Source organism: Pogoniulus pusillus, chromosome 20 (assembly GCF_015220805.1).
Source record: "Pogoniulus pusillus isolate bPogPus1 chromosome 20, bPogPus1.pri, whole genome shotgun sequence".
NCBI lineage: Eukaryota > Metazoa > Chordata > Aves > Piciformes > Lybiidae > Pogoniulus > Pogoniulus pusillus.
This window is the reverse complement of record NC_087283.1, coordinates 9308282-9328025: the sequence shown is the minus strand read 5'-3', so window position 1 is coordinate 9328025 and position 19744 is coordinate 9308282. Positions and strand designations below refer to the sequence as shown.

General features: G+C 50.5%; 1 protein-coding gene across 1 annotated transcript in view; it reads right to left on the bottom strand.

Moving 5' to 3' along the window:
* Window positions 1-1403: 1403 nt before the first annotated feature.
* Window positions 1404-19744, bottom strand: part of JPH3 (junctophilin 3) — a 72194-nt gene continuing 53853 nt past the window's right edge. The window contains exons 4-5 of the mRNA XM_064160081.1: window positions 17472-18391; window positions 1404-3892 (exon numbers count right to left, since the gene is read on the bottom strand). Of these exons, the coding sequence (XP_064016151.1) occupies window positions 3812-3892; window positions 17472-18391 (1001 nt within the window). The 3' untranslated portion in view covers window positions 1404-3811. The remainder of the gene's footprint in view (window positions 3893-17471; window positions 18392-19744) is intronic.

Here is a 19744-nt window from a genome sequence, read left to right as displayed (position 1 = left end):
TATTCCTCTCTTCTTGCCTTCCCCAAGGATGTGGTGTCAAACCAGCTCGTCACTTATACAGGTGGGGTCTGGCCAGAGGACCTGGGTGTCCCCAGGGAGGGACAGGCATCCTTTCCCCATCACCTTACTGCAGTGGCAGGGGGTGAGCTAATTCCTTGAGCCCCCACCCCTCCTTGTGCTTCAGGTGCTGCTTGTTCTGCTGCAGGAACATAGATACCACTGCAGCCTGAAAACAAACAGTCTGAACCTCCAGCTGCTCACTCACCTCTGTCAGCGTGGACTTCAAGCAGCAGGGACAGGTGACTTACAGGGATTTATGTGCCACTACGACAGGCAGCTTAACCTGCCCTAGGTAGATACACATGAATCCAGGGCTCCTCAGACAGGGAACCACTGAATTACCTCTCTCTCTGGGCTACTTCTCAAGAATATTCCTGGCCTTGGGCAAAGAAAAAAAAGCCCAGAACTAAGACTAATTGCTCAGCTCCCTGTGATTAATAACGGGATCGTTATTTTTAAACACACAGTTTGAGAGCCAATTAATGTGAGTCTCTGGCTCATTCACACTGAACAAACCTCAGGGTTTGGGTTGGTTTTTCAATCTTGCAGAAGAAAGAGATGAAAAATCAGAGCTGCATTTGTGTTTGTAGGTAAGTGCTGGGACGTGGGCAAGGGCAGGAATAACTGGTCAGTTACCAGCGTGGAAAAGCCAGGCAGGAAATCACTGCTGCTTTTGTTTGGTGGCAATGGAGAGCTGGTTTTGTGCTGGCTTACATACACCTAAATATCATAGAACTGTAGAATGGGCTGGGTTGGAAGGGCCCTCCAAAGGTCATCCAGTCCTGCCCTCTCTGCAGCAAGCAGGGACATCCTCAAGTAGATCAGGTTGCCCAGAGCCCTGTTGAGCCTCACTTTGAGTATCTATAGGGATGGGGCCTCAACCACATCCCTGGGCAACCTGTTCCAGTGTTCCACTACCCTCATGGTAAAGAAGCTGTTCCTAACTAGCATAGTGGGTTTGCATGCAGCAATCCTCCAAAGTCTTTACAAGGAGTTGTAACCAGGATGGGAAAACACAGGGGCGAGTTGCTAGGGCTGTGATCTCTGTGTGTTTGGTTCAGTTCGAGTATGCAGCAATCATCCAAGAGCGGGGGATAAAAAAGAGATGACAGAGGAGCCAAGAGGAAAACCAAAAAGGTTTGTTACACAGTTGCTGTGAAAAACGAAATCAGAGAGTTGCTGGGTTCCTGCTGCCTTCAGTTATCATTTACCCTGTCGACCCATAGCCTGGAAAAGGAAAGGAAGCAAAAGGAGGAGGAGGAGGAGGAAGGAAAAGAGGAAGAAAAACTGCGACAGGAGGGAGTAAGACCATGTAAGGAAAAGAACTGAATTTAACTGGCACATGCTCTAATCCTTAGTTTATTTCTGGTTAAAAATATAGCAATCCAGTGCAGTGTAATAAGAAATCTGCTGAAAAGGTAGCAGAGAAACAGCTAAAACAGAAGCAAAGCAAAGCTGAGTCCACAAGTCAGGGCTGTACCCAACAACTCTGTATGTGAAATGGTGAGGGAGATATTCCCCCCTCCCCTCCTTTCCCACCCCAAAATATATCTGTGTGTGGGTTTCATCCCACCCTCGGGTTGCTGCCACACTAGCACCCCTTCTCCTGGAGAACAGAGCTGCAGTGGGTAGAACTGGGGGTGGGATTTGGTCCCTGGATGTACCAAATCCCTAACAAACCCTTTGCACCGTACCTGGTGGTGGCGGCGGATCAGCGGCAAACGCCAATCTCCACGGCGGGGCAAGACGACGCGGGCAGGGGAGGAAACCTTTTGAGCAGCAAGGGGGACATCAGAGCCATTCCCAAGCACTTGAGCTAAGACCACACACCCTTGGGATCGGGACCATGACAGCTCAGAACAGGGATACGGCATCTTTAATGAGTATGCATCTTATCAGTGGGGACAGGGGAGGGGAGAAAAATCAAGGCAGGCATATTACAAAGATGGTAGAAACCAACAAATTAAGTAACATAGAAAAAGAAAAGAATACATCCTTAGAGGCTGCCATTGCCAATGATGGGTTTCTGGTTTGTTGGTTTGGTTTGGTTTTTTTTCTTTTTTTTTTCCCTTTTTTTTTTCTTTTTTTTCTCTTTTTTTGTTTTTCTTTTTCTTTACAGGGACATGTTGGAAGCTGGAATATACATCCTGCATTACAAAGTGCAAAATACTACATGCTCAGAGCCCAAGCATGATGTCTGAAACAGTCCACGGCAAGATGTAAGAGACAAACCCACCACCCTCTCCCTCCTCTCTCTGGGACATGCTCCAGTGCTCCTCCCCAGGTGCCTTTGAGAAATGGTTTTGGTTTGCTGGATCAGAATCGAACTCTCTCTCCCCAGTTCCTCCCCAATAGCCTGCTCCCTGACATCTCTATGGATGCAGAGGTTTGGGATGGGATATTCCTTATGTGTTGGTGAGCGTGGCACAATGACCAGCAGCTGCTCAATTTGTGCTGCTGAAGGTGCCTGCAATTGTTGGGTTTTAGGGGTGGAGGATCTGGGTATGTACCCAAGGGTATGTACCCAAGAGAAATTGGGATGGAATACTCTTTATGTGTTGGTGAGCGTGGCACAATGACCAGCAGCTGCTCAATTTGTGCTGCTGAAGGTGCCTGCAAGTTGTTGTTTTTTAGGGGGGGGAGAATCTGGGTACATATTTTAACCCAAGAGAAACTGGCTGTGAATTTCAAGTAGCACTGGGTAGTTTTCCAGTCTTGCCATGGCAGGGAGCAGCCTGGGGAGGAGGGTTGGAGGCAGGAGGGTGGTGGGGTTGCTGCTCACACCTTGTGTTCCCTATCCCTCCCCCCCCCCCAAGAAATTTAACCAAACACCAATTGCTGCTTTGTCTTAGGATCAAATAACAAACCAGGGCCCAATGCCCTTCTCCTGTCTTTCCCATCTAGACAGGGTTCATGCCTTCCCCACGCTCCTTCTCTCCTCCTTCTTACAGCAACATTCCTCTGTCTGCAAAAGGAGAGGGAAGAAAAGCCTGAGTCTGCTTTTCCTCTCCCATAATATCATTAAAGCTGTTGTGGGTTCTCCTGGGAAACTCAGGCTGGAGCATCCCAGGACCTGTACATACATACATCAGACAAACTCTCCCCGTGGTCCCCTCATCCAGTCTCCATTTTTGGGGTTCATTCCTATTGTTAACAAATATTTTTTTTGTTGTTCTTGTTGGGTTGTTTATTTTTTTTTGTGGGAGGGAGAGGGGTGAAAGGAAGGGGCAAGGGGAAGGAGAAAGGAAGTTTTTATTTGGTTGGGATTCCTTCTCATCCTTTCCAGTGTTGGGGGAGGGGGGGGGGGCAGAGTGTCGATAGCATTTGTTGTTTTTTGTTTTGTTTTGTTTTTTTTTTGCCATGCCACACAGCATAGTGTTATACAAGCAAAGAATTTTGGCTAAAATCCAAAAAACATTACCCAGGAAAAAAAGGCAAACTGTGAGTGAGACTCAATCATTTGTTGTTCTTCTGTGAAAAGACTTGGAAATTGTCCTAGGACAGTTCAAGTTAGGATTTATTTTCTCCCCCTTTTTCTTTTTTTTTTTTTTGTTTGTTTTCCTTTTTCTCTTTTTTTCTTTTTCTTTTTTTTTTTTTTCCCCTCCTCTCCTCCATTTGTTTGTTTTGTTCTTTGTGTGTTTGTTGTTTGGTTTCGTTTTGTTGTGTTGGGTTCTTTTCCCTTCCCCCCCCTCCCCCCCCCTCCCCATTCATACATGTAACTGTTATTTTTGCAAACAAGACAGTTCTTGAGTTAGATGAAAAAGTTAATAAACAAAATGGCGACTCCAATGTTTAGTAAGATCACCATGACTACCAAGATGGGAGCTGAGCCCTGGAAGAGAAAGAGAAGAAGAGTTAGATGCGTGGATGCTCAGTGCCCGAGGTTGTCTGGTGACAGGGGGCAGGCACTGTGCTGGGGCTGCAGGGACGCTGCAGGGCAGGCGGACCCCAGAGCACAGATTGACACCCTTCAGCCAACCATCTCAAAGCAGCTGGTGGTGAGGCAGGTGGGAATAAAGATCTCCCCCTCCGAGGAGGGACTAAACCCAGATCTGCCACCTCTGTCCTTGTGACAATAACCAGCATTCTCCTGAGGCAGTCCTGCAGCTCCCTAAGGCAGGCAAAATCCCTCTCACGCTTCACCAACCAGGTCCTTCCAGCAGCCCCTTTTCTCCCTCCCCACACTTGACCCATAGCCCAAAGCATTTTTGGGACCCACACCTCCCCTCCCTGTCCCTCCTATGCCTGAGTGTCAATGCAGCTGCTGAACTCTTGCTTTTCTGAACCATTTCAACACTTCCTTTCCATCCACTTGCTTCAATAGACACACAGACCTGTAAGGCTTGAGGCAGGTTCTGTTTGCTGTCTTGCATTAGCACAGTAGGCATGGAAGGACCAGTGTGAGCTCCAGACACCTGGAAGCCCACCCACCACATCCTTGGTCATGTTGTGCATAGAGGAAAGTTCTGGCTGAGGGATCTAGGGGTGTTCAGCCTAGAGAGAAGGAGGCCAAGGGGAGACCTTCTGGCTCTCTACACCTCCTTGAAAAGAGGTTGGAGCCAGGTGGGGGTAGGTCTCTTCTCCTGAGGAGCAAGTGATAAAACAAGAGGAACCATCCTCAAGTTGCACCAGGGGGGGTTTAAGCTGGATGTGAGGAAAAATTGCTTCCCCTTGTAGGTTGCCAAGGCCTGGCCTAGGCTGCCCAGGGGGGTCCCCACCTCTGGAGGGGTTTCAAAGCTGCAGAGCTGTGGTGCTGAGGGATATGGTGACTTGGCAGTGCTGGGTTAACAATAGGGACTTGATAATCTTAAAGGTCCTTTCCAACCTAAAAGGTTTTATGAAGTCTGAGCTTGAAAGAACAACTAAACCCAGCATCTTAACTGGGGTGGTCAACAACAAGGGATAGAAAAATGAATTGGGTCATACAATTGTTTGGAGATAATCTGGGGGAGTCTTTAAAGGGTATTTCCCAACAAACATGTACAAATGTCCTGCTAACAGCAAAGGTCAGGCCAGCACATGGTGGTCTACGCTGTGGCCACGTTTTAGGAAAGCCCTAATGACCTTTCCTGAGGTTCACATGGACCAAATGAAGCTCCTGGGGACCATGCAGCAACCGTGGCAGCAGCCCACATCACACACCCACTGGAGTTGAAGCCCACCCTAGAAGCATCCATTACTTCCCCCTGAGCACGAAGGCAGTCCTGACAATTCACATTGGACCTGATGTGTCTGTAGGACCCTATTAGCATCCCAGGAATGCCGGGCAGAGAGACCACTCGGCGCCAGGACTGCAAACAAGCCTCCAACGCATCCTTCTGCAGAACATCGGTCAGAAAAACATCCACCCTGCCACCTCATCCCTGCCACAAAACATTTGCTGTCCTGAAGTGTTAACGTGGCTGGCATCAGGGTGAGCAAGCCTGTGTGCAGGTAGGTGGTAGCTATTTCTTGGAGTAGCTGGTATCCTCGTCTATTCTTGCTGCAGCAGAGCTGTGCCAACTTCAGTCGCCTGGAATGGCACAAACCCTTTTCCTTTGTGCTGCTGCCCTCTTAGCAGAGCTGCCCTGCCTGTTGGGTTGGCATGGGGCAGGGGTGGGCACCCTTTCTGAGGCAGTCCTTGCGCCACTGCACAGAGCTGCTGGGGAGAAGAGGTAAAAAAGGTGGAGGGGGGTGGGAAAGAGAAAAGCGAAGGCTGTTGGCTGGCCAGAGATCTCTTTGGAACACGCTGATTCAGTTCGCATTTGGGAGTGGGTGGGAGCGAGGATGCTGGAGCTCGCTGGAGCTTGCTGGAAAGGCATATTTGTAGCTTAGCAACAGGGTCAAAGGGAGGGATTGCAGAGAGCCTCTCCTGGCAGCCAGGTATCTACGCCTGACTGCTTCCCAGCAAATCTCTCCTCCTGCACCACGCAAAATCTTTCAGAGGCTGAACCCCCCGCCCCTGTCGCCACTCCTCCTGCCTAGCCCGGCCGCTGCCAAGCGCTGCGCTGCGGCGCCGCCTTTGCGGTCGGGGGGTTTAAGCTTGATTTCAAAAGATTATTGGGTTTGACCATTTCCGAGCCGGTGTTAATAGAATAACAGATTGGCAGCGATTATCGCTGTCATTGTTTCTGTTGGCAGGCAGGAAAGGCGTTTGGTCCCCTCCGCCTCGCAGCCGGGAGAGGATTTAGCGGCTCTCGCACTCGCTTTCGCCTTGGTCCGCTCGCTGTTTGATTTCCCCTGCCACAGGCACAGCCACCATTTGTGCCCCTGCTCCTCTCACACTGCTCCATCATTCCGCTACCATCACGGAGGTGATGTTGTCAAGCAGATGAGGTGAGCCCGGGATAATCTGGAGGCTGTTTTCTCCTGACAGAAGGTACAGAGGAGGACCAGCTGCCTCTTAATTCCCTGGTGTTTGAGCTTTACCCTCACACACACAGACACTTCGGGATGGATCTGTTGGACTGACTGAGATTACAGCCCTTTAGGGCTTAACATCTTGGTGCTGCCCAAAGAGGGAGCATCCCCCTTCGTTTCTACCCCCAGTACACCACAGCCGTACTCTCACCCAGGAAAATGAGGGGAATCACCGAACTAGCCAGCACGCATCTAGCCAACCGGATTCCTGTGCGGGAATGTTTTGCTCAGCTCCCTAGCTCAGTCTGCATCGATCTGCATCTTGCATCCTCTGTTCAGTGCAGAGGCAGGAGGAAATGCTTGCTCTGCCGCTGTATAGATGCGATCTTCCACGTTTGCCAGCAAAACCGTGCCAAAAATCAGCTGACCGGGGAGGGGAAGGGTCTCTGCAAAGGAAACGGCTCAAACCCTGCTGTCTGACAGCCCACAACTTCTGCTGCCTTCTCGCAGTTCTCCCTTTTTAACACCCTCTTCTCTGCGCTAACCCCAACAAGGGCTCTCCGCACAGCAAGCTCAGGTACGGGCTGCTCCAGCCCCCCCCCCGATGAAACTCCAACGTGTCTTGGCAGGGGCTGGATTCCTGCTGGTGGCAGCTGGTGGATAAGCAGCTTTGCTCCTCTGAAGCTTCTGTTTCAGCTCTAATTATGAATCCTGCTGCACTTCTAAATGCTTATGTCTGACTTATTTCTAACTTGTAAGGTCTTTGTGCCTTAACCTCTGCTCAGAGGGAACGCTTGCCCTTCTTCCCTTTGATGGCAAGGATGTCCTGGGATATGTGTCATCTGTTTCTAAGAACTGATTCCTGCTCAGTGCCCAAGCAGAAGATGAATCACTGCTGGGTTTGTGCTGTGGAAGAGATGCTCTGCTGAGCCCAGCCTGGCCATAGGTCAGTGAACTGCCTCTTCCTGCAGCTGCAGCCAGCCTTTGGGAGCCAGCAGCTCTGGCAGCCCTTCGTACCACATGCCAGCCCCCTAAGGTGAGCCACCCCTACCTAGGAGGAGCATTTTGCAGCTTTGATATTGCTTTAGTAGTCTGGCCATGCTTTATGTCGTCTTTGGTCTTGCTGAGACTTAGAAAAGCCCCAAGAAGTTCCCAAGGGCAGCAGTGTGTGTCCCCTGAAACAGTTGTGCTAAAGAACTGCAGAGGTTCTGCAGGTGCCTTTGCCTGTCATTCAGGAGATGGGACCCCACTGCACAATGCCCTCCTGCCTCCCAGCACAGTGCCCACAAATCCAGAACCTGCTTTACTGGGAAGCAGACACCAGCTGGCAGCGTCCTTTCGCCCAGGTTTAGCTGTCTAAACGTTAGACATCTAGCCTGTGCTAACCATCTAAGCTGTCTGTAGACCAACTGCTGTGAGATGAATGGCACCCAGAATGGTTACCAGCCTGGGCTCCAGCACAGGAGAGGTCAAGCTTTGGAGCACCTCAGTATCATCCAGCACATGGATGCCAGATGAGGCAGCTCTGGGCTTGGGATTTTTTGTTCTTACTTTTTGCATAAGATCCCCAGACTCCTTCACAGGAGGAGGAAAACATCAGCCGAGGATGGGCAATGTAGGGCAGCAGCAGCAAGGTGAAAGGGTCCATCTTCATCTTTCTGAGGTTCAACAGAGTCAAGAAATGTGTCCTTCACTTGGGCCATAAGAACTCCCTGAAATGCTGCAGACATGGGGTAGAGTGGCTGGCAATTGCCTGGCAGAAGACAATTTAGTGTGTGTGTGTCTGGATGGCTAAGAGGGCCAACAGCATCGTGGCTTGGATCAGCAGTTGTAGAGAGCCAGAAGGTCTCCCCTCAGCCTCATTTTCTCCAGGCTGAACAACCCCATTTCCCCCAGCTGGCCAGGGCAGTGGTTCAATACCCATCCATGGAGGTGTTAAAAGCTGTGTAGGTGTGGTGCTGAGGAACATGGTGTAGTGCTGTGTTTAATGTTGCACATGGTGATCTTGGAGGTCTTTCCCTACATTAACAATTCCGTGATTCTCTGATTCTGTACCAACAGGGAGAGTCTCCAAGGATTTTCAGATTGCCTCCAAAGTTTAGCTAGCTGGAACACAGACCCAAACCCATGAAAACAGCAAAATATGAATAAACCCTTGTTATGGCCCAGGAGGAACCACCCTGGGGGCAGCGAGTGAAGGGTCAAAGATTTACTGTAGAAGTAATGAATGAATCCACCAGTTCTGACAGTGACTGCAGCCAACCTCCACCATCTCTGCCCCTCTATCTTGTTTGTTTTCACCCTTTCTAACTGTTGTGCAGCAACTCAAAGAGTCTTACTGGGAATAGAAGGGACAGCTGGTTTACAAATACAATTGCAGCATAATTAATTTAGGCATTAACAAGCCATTATTATCCCTTATCGCGGGGTGCAAGCTCTGCCTCTCTGCCATGGAAACCATAGTGCAGGTTACCTAGGAATCCCTCTGGGATCTATTAAGTGTAATTACTAAGGACCTGGATCAGCAAAAAAAAAAAAAAAATCAAAGCAATAACTGTGCATTGTTTTCTAGCCTCAGCACTGCAGAAAGTGCTGAAAACTTAGCAGCTCTGTGGCATTTGTGCTGAATTGTCACATAATTGCCAGGGACAGGCTCCTGCGAAATGGTTAAGGAGCATTTAGCTAAAGAAATATAAGGGATTGAGTTTGCTTTCTCCAGTGTATTGCAGCATCTCCTGTGAGTTGAGGAAGGGAGCCCAGGAGGTGCTGAATGCAAGAGGAACAGGCACTTGATGCCAATGTGCAGCCAGGGAAAAGCTGCTTCTGCAGAACAGTGGTTGAAGCAAATGCAAGGATTTATCCCAAGGTGGTGTCTCATAACTGACCATTTTTGTCACCTCTGCTACAGCCCTGCTGTCACAGGTGCCTGTGTAGCTGGGAGCAAGATGTAGGTTTCACAGCACGTGGGATTGGTTTGTGTGGAAAAGACCTCTGAGATCATCAGCTCCAATGACCAACTCAACACTGCCATGGCCACTAAACCATGTCCCAAAGCTCTGGGTCTACATGTCTTTTTGAACACCTCCCTGGGCAGCCTGGCCTCCTAATGTCCAACCTAAGCCCTCCTTGGCACACCTTGAGGCTATGTCCTCTTGGCCTATCACTTGATACTAGGGAGAAGAGACCCATCTCCACCTTTTCCCATCCTCCTTTCAGGCAGTTGCAGAGAGCCAGAAGGACTCCTTTCAGACTCCTTTTCTCCAGATTGAACAACCCCAGTTCCCTCAGCTGCTCCTCACAAGACCTGTTCTTCACACTCCTCGCCTTGCACTTGTCTAGACACACTCCAGCACCTCAGTGTCCTTCTTGGAGCAAGGGCCCCAAATCTGAACACAGAACATGAGATGTGGCCTCATCAGTGCACACTGCAGGAGGACAATGCTGGTCCTGCTGGCCACACTATTCCAGATGCAGGCCAGGATATTGTTTGGAGCTATAGGTATGTTTTAAAGGATTTTGGTTCTTGTCTGGTCAAAAGCTGCTGTTTGACCAGGACCTTTTCAAAGCTAGAAGACAGGAACTGGGCTCAAAACCTTGAAATAAATCCTGGATGACAGGAGCAAAGTCAGCAAGGTCCTCTCTTCAGTTACATCAAAGGGTCCCTGAGATTAAAAGGGTTTTAAAAGGACCCTGCCAAACTAAACATCTCATTTCTCTCTGAAGATTATTTACCTCATGTTGTTACAAGAGTGCCTGAGATGTCTGCACATGAAAGAGATTAGAGGAGAACAGTTTCTCCTTATTATTTAACTCCCCCCAAACTCATTTGCTTTGTGCTTGTGACACCTCTTCCCAAGCACACTGCAGCCCCCGCAGCGACGCTCAGACCAGGCTCATCTCTAGAGGTGTGGTGACAAGTGGCACTGATCCTCCTCCTTATTCCCATGTAATTATAGCTTAAAATCGTATGGATGTGTCCACGTGGGATTGAGGTTTGAACCTGTTTGCTTGAGATGAGAGAAACATGGACAGCCCAGACATGCCTCTCTTAGGAGACCTGGGGAAGGGATTAAGAACAGAAAATAATGGAAAAACCTAAAGTGGGAAGACTGAGAGGACCACAGGGATAAGCCACAGGGGTTAGACTCAAGGAGGATAACCACAAAAAAGCCCCCAGGCCCCTTTCCCAGCAGACTCCAAAGGCAGATGGACAGAAGCATCTCTGAGCCTGGTCTGAGGTGCAGGTGAGGCTTCACCGTGCAAGCAGCAGCTGCCTGTCTGGGGCAGAAGAACCAGCTCTTATTTTTATCTCATTTCACACCCTTTTGAGTTAAAGGTGCCAAACTTCGCTGATGAAACTGCTTCACCTCGAGGTCAGTGTCTTCAAGAATAACCCCACAGCCCCTGGAAGAAGGAACATCAGCAGGCAGGTGCCATATCTGGGGCAAGTTGCCACACTCCATCCTCCCCACATTGTTCCCTCATCCTGGACTGAGCCCCCTGCCCAGGTCCCCTCCCTCATCCCTGTCTCCGGCAGCATGGAATGCTCCAGCAGAGCCCGGTGCCGGCTGCAGATTGGCTGCCTCCTCCTCACTTTCCCCAGCGACAGCAGAACCTGCTCGGAATATCTGCCTGGAAAATCCGCCCCTTGCGCAGGGAGCGAGGAAGGAAGGAAGGAAGATGCTGCAGCTGCTGGAATCCCTCCCTGGCAGGTACCTAGAGGGGCCAAGGGGGTCTCTTGGAGATCCCTAACCCAGCTGGTGTCTTGCAAATTCCTTTTAGTGCAGCTGTTTCTCCTTGCTCTGTTTGCAGAAAGAAGCAGGACTGTTAGCAAACGGCTGAGCCCACTGAGATCTTGTCCAACAGCATGTGACAATGGAAGAAAATGTCAGGGGTGGCTGGGGTGCCTGTTTTGTATTTGCTTGCTGCCCTGCCACCAGGCTTTCTGGATGAGATGTGACAGGGGGCTTTTAAAGGACCAGGTTCTGAGCCTACTCACATCTCCGGGATGCCCTTAGCAAGACCACAATGAGTCCCTAGAAATCTTCATCTAAACGCCTGTGATTGCTCCTGCTAAATGAGGACAGGCAGATGAATCAGGCTCCATTTGTGCCTGAACACTGGCCCTTCTTGCAGGCATGCTGAGGACCTCTGTGCCTAAAACACTTCTTTCCCCTTTTAGAAGCTGCAGATGTTCAGCACCTGCAGAAAGAGGAGATGTATTCTTCCCCCACCCCCCCCACCCCCACTCCCCAGCTCTGAAAATGTGATGTGTTTTGTGCTGATGGATAAAAGAGTTGCTGGCATCTGAGACAACCTCTTTCCTTTTCCAGTGTCTCAACAGTTCCTTTTTTACCTTTCCCATTTTAGATCTTCTCAGAGGCTCTGGGAACCTGTGAGCCATTCAGGCCCAGGGTTGAGCTTTGTGCCTTGTGGGCCTTTAAGGCCAGCAAGGATGGGGATGCTCCTGTAAGTCCCTTAATCTGACAGGCAGACACAAGTCCTGGCACATTGGTTTCCAGCCTCACCTGCCCGACTGGTGACAATTGCTGTGAGTTGGTTCTGGGTGTGCAGGGGTCACTGCACACAGACACTGAAAGAGCAGGTGGCTTGAAATGTCACTCTAAAGCGTTTGTGTGACTGTTGCTGCAGCTTGATGTCCCTGAAACCCCAAAGTGCCCTGGCAGACAGCACCAAGCAGCACTGAATAGCGTCAATGCTATTGAATGGTGGCCTCAAGAAATTACCTCTATAGGAGCAAATTTACCAATGTGCAGCCTCAGTGAAGGGGGATTCCCAAGCAGGACCAGGGAAATGGTTGTCCCCCTGTACTGAGCACTGGTGAGGCCACATTTTGAGTTCTGGGTTCAGATCTGGGACTCTCTCTCCAGGAAGGACATTGAGGTGCTGCAGCATGTCCAGAGAAGGACAACAAAGCTGGTGAAGGGTCTAGAGCACAGGTCTTGTGAGGAGCAGCTGAGGGAGCTGGGGTTGTTCAGCCTGGAGAAAAGGAGGCTCAGAGGAGACCTTCTCACTCTCTACAATTCCCTGAAAGGAGACTGGAGTAAGGTGGGTGTTGATTTCTTCTCTCTAGTATCAAGCAATAGGACAAGAGGAAATGACCTCAAGTTGCACCAGGGAAGGTTTAGTTTGTGCATTAGTAACAATTTCTTTATTGCAAGAGAGGTCAGGCATTGGAACAGGCTGCCCAGGGAGGTGGTGGAAAAATGGTTAAGAACATGTAGCTGTAACTCACAGAGCAACCTATCCATCTGACTCTTCTCCAGAGGTCTGCATCCCCACCTGGGCACACATTGCACCAGCATGGGCACCAAGAGACCCCCTCCAGCCTCATTTCTGAAACAGAAAGCAAGAAGTGTGGGGAAAGAAGTGATCATTTTAGAGAATCATAAAATCATTAAGGCTGGAAAAGACCTCTAAGGTCATTTAGTGCAGCCATCAACATAGCCATTGAAGTGCTACGTCTACATGTTTCCTGACCACCTCCAGGGACAGATACTCCACCACCTTCCTGGGCAGCCTGGTCTGGCCTTTGATAACCCTTTCAGTGGAGATATTTCTTCTAACATCAACCTTTCAGTGAAGGTATTTCTTCTAACATCAACCTAAACATTTTAGGACTGGATTTTTACAAGGCTTGCATCTCCACCCCGTTCCCATGAGCACTGCCAGAGATGGGCTTGCTCTTGAGTTGAGCTGGAGCTGACACTCCAATGCAGAGCCAACCCCCTGGGCTCACCAATGGAAAGTCTGAAGCTGGTTTAAGGCAGCTTATTTTTAAACCAAGCTAAGCCATGAGGGTGACCTCAGCCTTGTGCAGGAATACTCCAGGTAGGGCAAAAATCACCCTCCTCAGCTAAGTGCATCTTTCTCATTGGTTGACAGGCACCTTTCTGAAGCAGCCCAGCTGTCTGGGAGATGAGAAATGCCCTTTTCAGCGAGCAGCTTCACAGATGGCAGTGCTGTGGATCACAGGGAAGCAGGCTGTCAGGCAAGCTGAAACGGCGTGGGCACTCCACACGGGCACGCACACGCGTGCGCACAGCCCGCCCGGGAGCTGCACAGAGCTGCTGGGGAAGCCAGGAGAAGGATGCTTCAGGCTAGCAGGAGAAACTGGGGGGGCTGGGGAACCTTCATTCTGTGTGAAGAGATCTGAAGTGTGAGCAGGACACAGAGGTTTTGGGCAGGACTACGTGTGTGAGTGCAGCGTGGCACTGGGTAAGGTGGATGTGGGGACCGTGGAGTAAATCCTTCCCTCTTAGCCATGTCTTCCTCTTCCTCAGGGATTCACTATGCTCATAGAACTTTGAAATCATGGAATCATGGAGTCACAGAATCATAGGATCATGGAATCATAGTCATAGAGCCATAGCATCATAGAGTCATAGAATAACAGAATCATGGAATCATTGAGTCCTAGAATCACAGAGTCATAGAACCACAGAGTCATGGAGTCACTGAGTCCTAGAGTCATGGAATCATAGAGTCATGGAATCATAGAGTCATGGAATCATAGAGTCATGGAATCATGGAATCATAGAGTCATGGAATCATAGAGTCATAGAATCATGGAATTATAGAGTCCTAGAATCACAGAATCATTGAATCACAGAATCATTGAATCACAAAGTCATAGAATCATGGAATTGTAGAGTCATAGAGCTAAAGAGTCATGGAATTATGGAAGCATAGAATCAGAGTCTTAGAGTTGTGGAGCCATAGAGTTGTAGAAGCATAGAGTCACGGAGTCATGGACTCACAGAGTTCACAGGTTCATAAAACCATAGAAAAATAGAATAGTTTCAATTGGAAAAGACACTTTTTCCCTCTAACAAGCCAAGACCTAAGGGAAGAGGCTCTCTGACCTGCATAGACAGGAAAGGAATCCAGGATTTAAAACCAGAGAATCATTTTGATTGGAAAAGGCCTTTAAGATCGAGCCCCACCATTCTCTAGCTCTACCAAGTCCACTGCTAAACCACGCCCCTCAGCACCACATCTCTTTTAAACCCCTCCAGAGATTGGGATTTGACCACCATGAAATACTTTGAGACCCTTGATGGAAGACACTGGCAAGGCCATGGTGTTAAGCAGTAGGTTGGAACAGAAATCACTGCAGCTCCCATTCCTCTCCTACACCTTCTTCCCCTGCTCCTTTCCGACCACCTCCCATGCCTGCCAGGCCACTGGAACATAAAGCCTTCCAGCACAGTGCAACTCTTGCTAGAACAAATTGTTGCTGGCATTGTGGGTTATTTAAATCCACATATTATCTCTTCCTCTGTGTTGCATTAGCTTCCTCCCAAACCTTCGCCATCTGTTCCACCCTCGGTTATGAATGTGAGAAAACTGAACATGCTGCTTCACAGCTACAGCACTTCCAAAGTATGATGTGCATCCTAATGGCTCTTCTGTGTGCCTTTCCATGCAGGCTGTGTCCCTTCCTTAGTGCCCAGCATTCACTTGGATGAGCCATGAACGGTGCCTTAGTGGCTATTTGCCTCCAGTGTTAGCTCCAACACTCTTCCCAGGCAGGAGGTTTGTGTAGGATGGCTCCACCGGGCAGGCTGCGAGGTGGGAGCCAAGTCTAACTTGAGCTGGGTGGGGAGAGACAGCAGGACTGCTTGTGCCAGTGATCTACTCAAAGAACGTGTGGCTGTCAGCGAGGAGAAGCAGTGCTTTCATTCCTCCCAGCTCCCTGCTACCACATGAGGTCATGTTAGCAAAGGTGCTGCACCATCTGTGAGTGGCTGTGGCTGTCAGCAATGAGAAATCACAGAATCCTGGAACGCAGTGGCTTGGAAGGGACCTCTAGAGGTCACCTAGTTCACCCCCCTGCCCTGCAGTCAGCAGGCACATCTTTAACCAGAGCAGATTGCTCAGAGCCCTGTTAAGCCTGATCTTGAATGTCAAGGTTTGGGGCCCCCAGAGCCTCCCTGGGAAATCTGTTCCAGAGTTTCACTATGCTCACAGTAAAGAACTTAATGGTGGTTTTATCCCTCCTTTGGGAGCTGTCTCTCCCAGCTTGCTGTCACTGTGTGAGGTCATGTTATCAACAGTGCTGGACCATCTGTGAGTCCTACAGACTTCCACAGGGTTGGTGCCCAAGTCTAACTTGAGCTGGGTAGGGATGGGAGTGCCTGTGCCAGCAATCTGTCTGAGGAACTTGTGTCTGTCAGAAAGCAGAAATGGTGGTTTCATTCCTCCCAGCTCCTTTGGAACTTGTGTCACTCCCAGCTCCCTGCCACCACTTGAGGTCACATTATCAACAGTGTTGGACTATCAGTCCCACAGACTTAAGCAGGTTTGATGTCCATATGATTACTGCTGCTGCTTCTCGCTTCTGAAAGCCTGTCAGGCTCCTAATGCTGCCTGTCATTTCCCTTGTGCTTCACAGGCATCACTGCTAGGAGCTAAGGACAGCTTGGGCTGGCATTGGCACCTGCTTGTGCCCTCGCTCACTGGTGTGTGCTCAGACCTTGGTGAGATGCACCCTAGGGTGCAGTCCACCAGCAAACACAACTGTGTTCAGCTCTCCTTCAATGCCATGTGGGTGCTCTCAAAGCTTGTGAGGTGAGCAGGCAGCCAGAAAGCCACAGGGCTGAGTGTGGGGGTGGTTTATCCACAGCATGGAGAAGGTGGCAGATCTGGAGTTTAGTCCTTAGAATCACAGAATCATTAAAGCTGGAAAAGACCTCTAAGGTCACCTAGTCCAGTCATCAGCCCAAGACCACCATGCCCACTAAACCATGTCCCAAAGTGCCATGTCTACATGTTTTTTTTTGCACGCCTCCAGGGATGGTGACTCCACCACCTCCCTGGGCAGACTGTTCCAATGCCTGACCACTCTTGCAGCAAAGAGATTGTTCCTACTATCCACTCTAAACCTCCCCTGCTGCAATTTGAGGCCATTTCCTCTTGTCCTATCACATGTTTCTTGGGAAAAGACACCAACTCCCCACCTGGCTCCAGCCTCTGTTTTGGGAGTAATAGAGAGCCAGGCTCATCTTCAGCTGGCTGTCAGCCAGCATCCCCAGGTCCTTTGCAGTCAACCTTTCCTTCCCACACCCCAGCTGCTTGCAGGTTGCAGATGTCACTGCTCCCTCCTCACCCCCAAGGTGCTGAAGGACATGGTTTAGTGGTGACTTGGTGGTGCTGGGTTAACAGTTAGACTCGATGATCTTAAAGGGCTATATCACCCTGATCTGCTAAGCACCTGGCCACTCTACTTGCCTTGCTTGCTCATTGCTTTCCCTGCCTAGATATCCTTCCTGAGCCACATCTTGTTTCCAGTTTGTTGATACCCTCTGGCGCTGCAACCTCACTGAGGTCCTTCTAGCACCTCCTGGCCCATCAGTATCCACACACCAAAGACCCTGAGCTGTGTCACCTCCTGCGGATCAGTACAGAAAAAGCCCAGCAGTGCTCAGCTTTGGAATGCAACCCCTCTGTAATGTCCCCTGCTCCATGCCTGTGGGTCCCTCCTCTCCACGACCATGTTGCTCTCCTCCACCTGGGTCAGATCTCCAGTACAAGGCCACTGCTCCAGTGTCACCACATAGTGGCAGAGTGACAGAGAACTGCTGCAGGTGGTCACAACGTCCAGCTACCAGCATTTGAGCACTGATGTCACAACAAGGTCTCACCGCACTCTAAGGCCAGCATGAAGTAGCCATAACCAAACCACAAGGAAACCTCTCCAAGACCTTGGCTACTCCTGCAGCTTTCCCACCAGCTGGCTGCTCCCAGTCCCAGCAATGATGTACCTTTATTGCTGGCCCTGGCTTGCAAAACAAACTCGAAGCTTGCTGCTTTCAACCTCCAGTGAAAAGCCAAGGCAGTCTGCAGGGAAAACCCCATACCAGCACCCAGCACATGCTGCTATGGAGGATGGGAGCAGGCAGGAGGCAGGATTCAAGACACAAACCCACGACGACTTGGGGGGCGGCTCTGCAGGCAGAGTGACCTCCCTTTCTGCTCTGCTGCAGCACCATGACAGGTCTGCCCTGGGTTTCTCAGCCACCTTCCAAGACAGAGTTTTGCCTGCTTACCGTACTGGATTTGAGCGCATCCCCATTGTCCTCTTCAGATTCTAGTGCAACAGGTAAAGATTTCTGTGGTGGGGAGAAGGTTAAGTCCCACCTTAGTAGCCGAGGTTCAGCTTTGTCCCCGAATCTCAGGTTTTCCAGTTTCTGCACCGTGGGCTCGGCAGAGGAAGCTGGCCTGAAATTCTCTTTGTTCTGGGACTTAGACCTTAGTCTCTGAACCCCAAAGCCCCGATCTTCCCCACGGTGGTCATCAGACATGCTCCTGCAGGGTCCCCCTTTGCTATAGTGTCTTTTTTGGGTGTGAATCTCTTGCATATAAGAATCCATCCTCATGAGGGGCTTCATCTCCATCTCGTAATTGCTCATCTTCTCCTCATCCAGCTCAAGTAGCTTGGAGCTCCCTGAGCTGTGGTTATGGGATCTGTGGTGGGAAGTCCATGAAACTGTGGCTGGGGAATCTGTCCACCTCTCTCTTTGCTTGTGGTTGGAGGCCGAATGTTTGTGTCCCCCGCTCCGCCCTCTGTAGTCTTCAGGGACAGAGGCTGGCCCCAGCTGACTGCTGCGCAGGGTCCCACTTCTCACGCTGCGCGTCCCGCCCACCTTCTCTTCGCTCCAGCTGTTGGGTCGCAAGTAGTCCCCGCCACGTCCCTCAAGCAACATCTGGATCTCCCCACCCCTCTCTTCGTCCACCGAGACCTGCCTGGAGAAGTGAGCGCTCTTGTTCCTGCAGGAAGGGCCCAGGGGTGGGGTGGAGGAGGGACTGGCAGGGAAGCTCTGCAGCGGGCTGTCGTCGGGAGTCAGGTCGGACGGGGTGGTCCCCTTGCGGTACAGCTCGGGGCTCTCTTGTTGGAGAGGTGTCCCGGTGGAGAGGACCTCAATGTCATCGCTCGAGTTCTGGCGCTTCGGTCGCTGGCATTCCAGCCCTTTTTGTGTAGTGACGAAGAGAAAAGAGAGAGACAAAGGCAACAGCATTAGTTCTATTCTGTGGGCACCCACCAGGTTTTTCAGGTCAAAGAACAGAGCTGAGCAGGACACAAGACAAGATGGGGACAGCAGCAGCGTGGCACAATAAACAGCTTCTGCTGCTAGGCCGAGAGAAAGAGCATAACTGGTTTTACACCAAACCTGTCCTCACCTCCAGCATCTCCAGAGCAGTGCAGGGTGAGCAGCTGCAGCCCAGCATGGGAAGTAATTTGGGATCACCTGCCTGTGTTGTCATGACAGAGGCTCTGCACTGTCATGGGAGTCTCCACTGAGGCTGGGCTTCTCCACTGCCATTAACCCAAGGGCTACCAACCCTTTCAGAAAGCGCCTGGCACCACCATGGCTGTCATTTCCAGCTGAGTCTCCTTCTCTGGAGAGATTCCAAACCCACCTGGACATTGTCAGCCTGAGCAAGCTGTTCCAGGTGACCATGCTTTAGCAGTGGGGTTGGACTAGATGATCTCCAGAGGTCACTTCCAAACCTCATCATGCTGGGATTTTGGAATTCTCTGATTCTACCTCAGACAGGCTCAGTGGTGGCTGCTCCTTTGGCGCCTGCAGTTTTCACTGTCCTTCTTTCCTTGGGAACATGCATGGGTTCCTGCCTCATACAGACAAGAACATGGACATTTTCCCACTCATCTCTCCTTGCTGGGCTTTCTGGAGAGTGGTCACGCCTCATGCATTTGGGCAGGAGCAAGGTAGCATGTTCAGAGCTACAAAAGTACAGCACACACCAAATCAGAGAGCCATGGAATGGTTTTGAGTTGGAAGGAACCTTAAAGATCACCTGGGTCCAACCCTATTGCAGTGAGCAGGGGCATCTTTGAGGAGAGCAGGTTGTTGGAAGCTCCACCAACCCTATTGCAGTGAGCAGGGGCATCTTTGAGGAGAGCAGGTTGTTGGAAGCTCCACCAACCCTATTGCAGTGAGCAGGGGCATCTTTGAGGAGAGCAGGTTGTTGGAAGCTCCACCAACCCTACTGCAGTGAGCAGGGGCATCTTTGAGGAGAGCAGGTTGTTGGAAGCTCCACCAACCCTATTGCAGTGAGCAGGGGCATCTTTGAGGAGACCAGGTTGTTGGAAGCCCCACCAACCCTACTGCAGTGAGCAGGGGCATCTTTGAGGAGAGCAGGTTGTTGGAAGCCCCATACAACCTGGCTTTGAACACTTCCAGGAATGGGACATCCACAGTTTCTCTGGGCAACTTGTGCCAGTGTCTCACCACCATCACAGTGACAGATTTCTTCTTTAAAGATCAGATCAGATCAGATCATCTTATCTTTACCATGC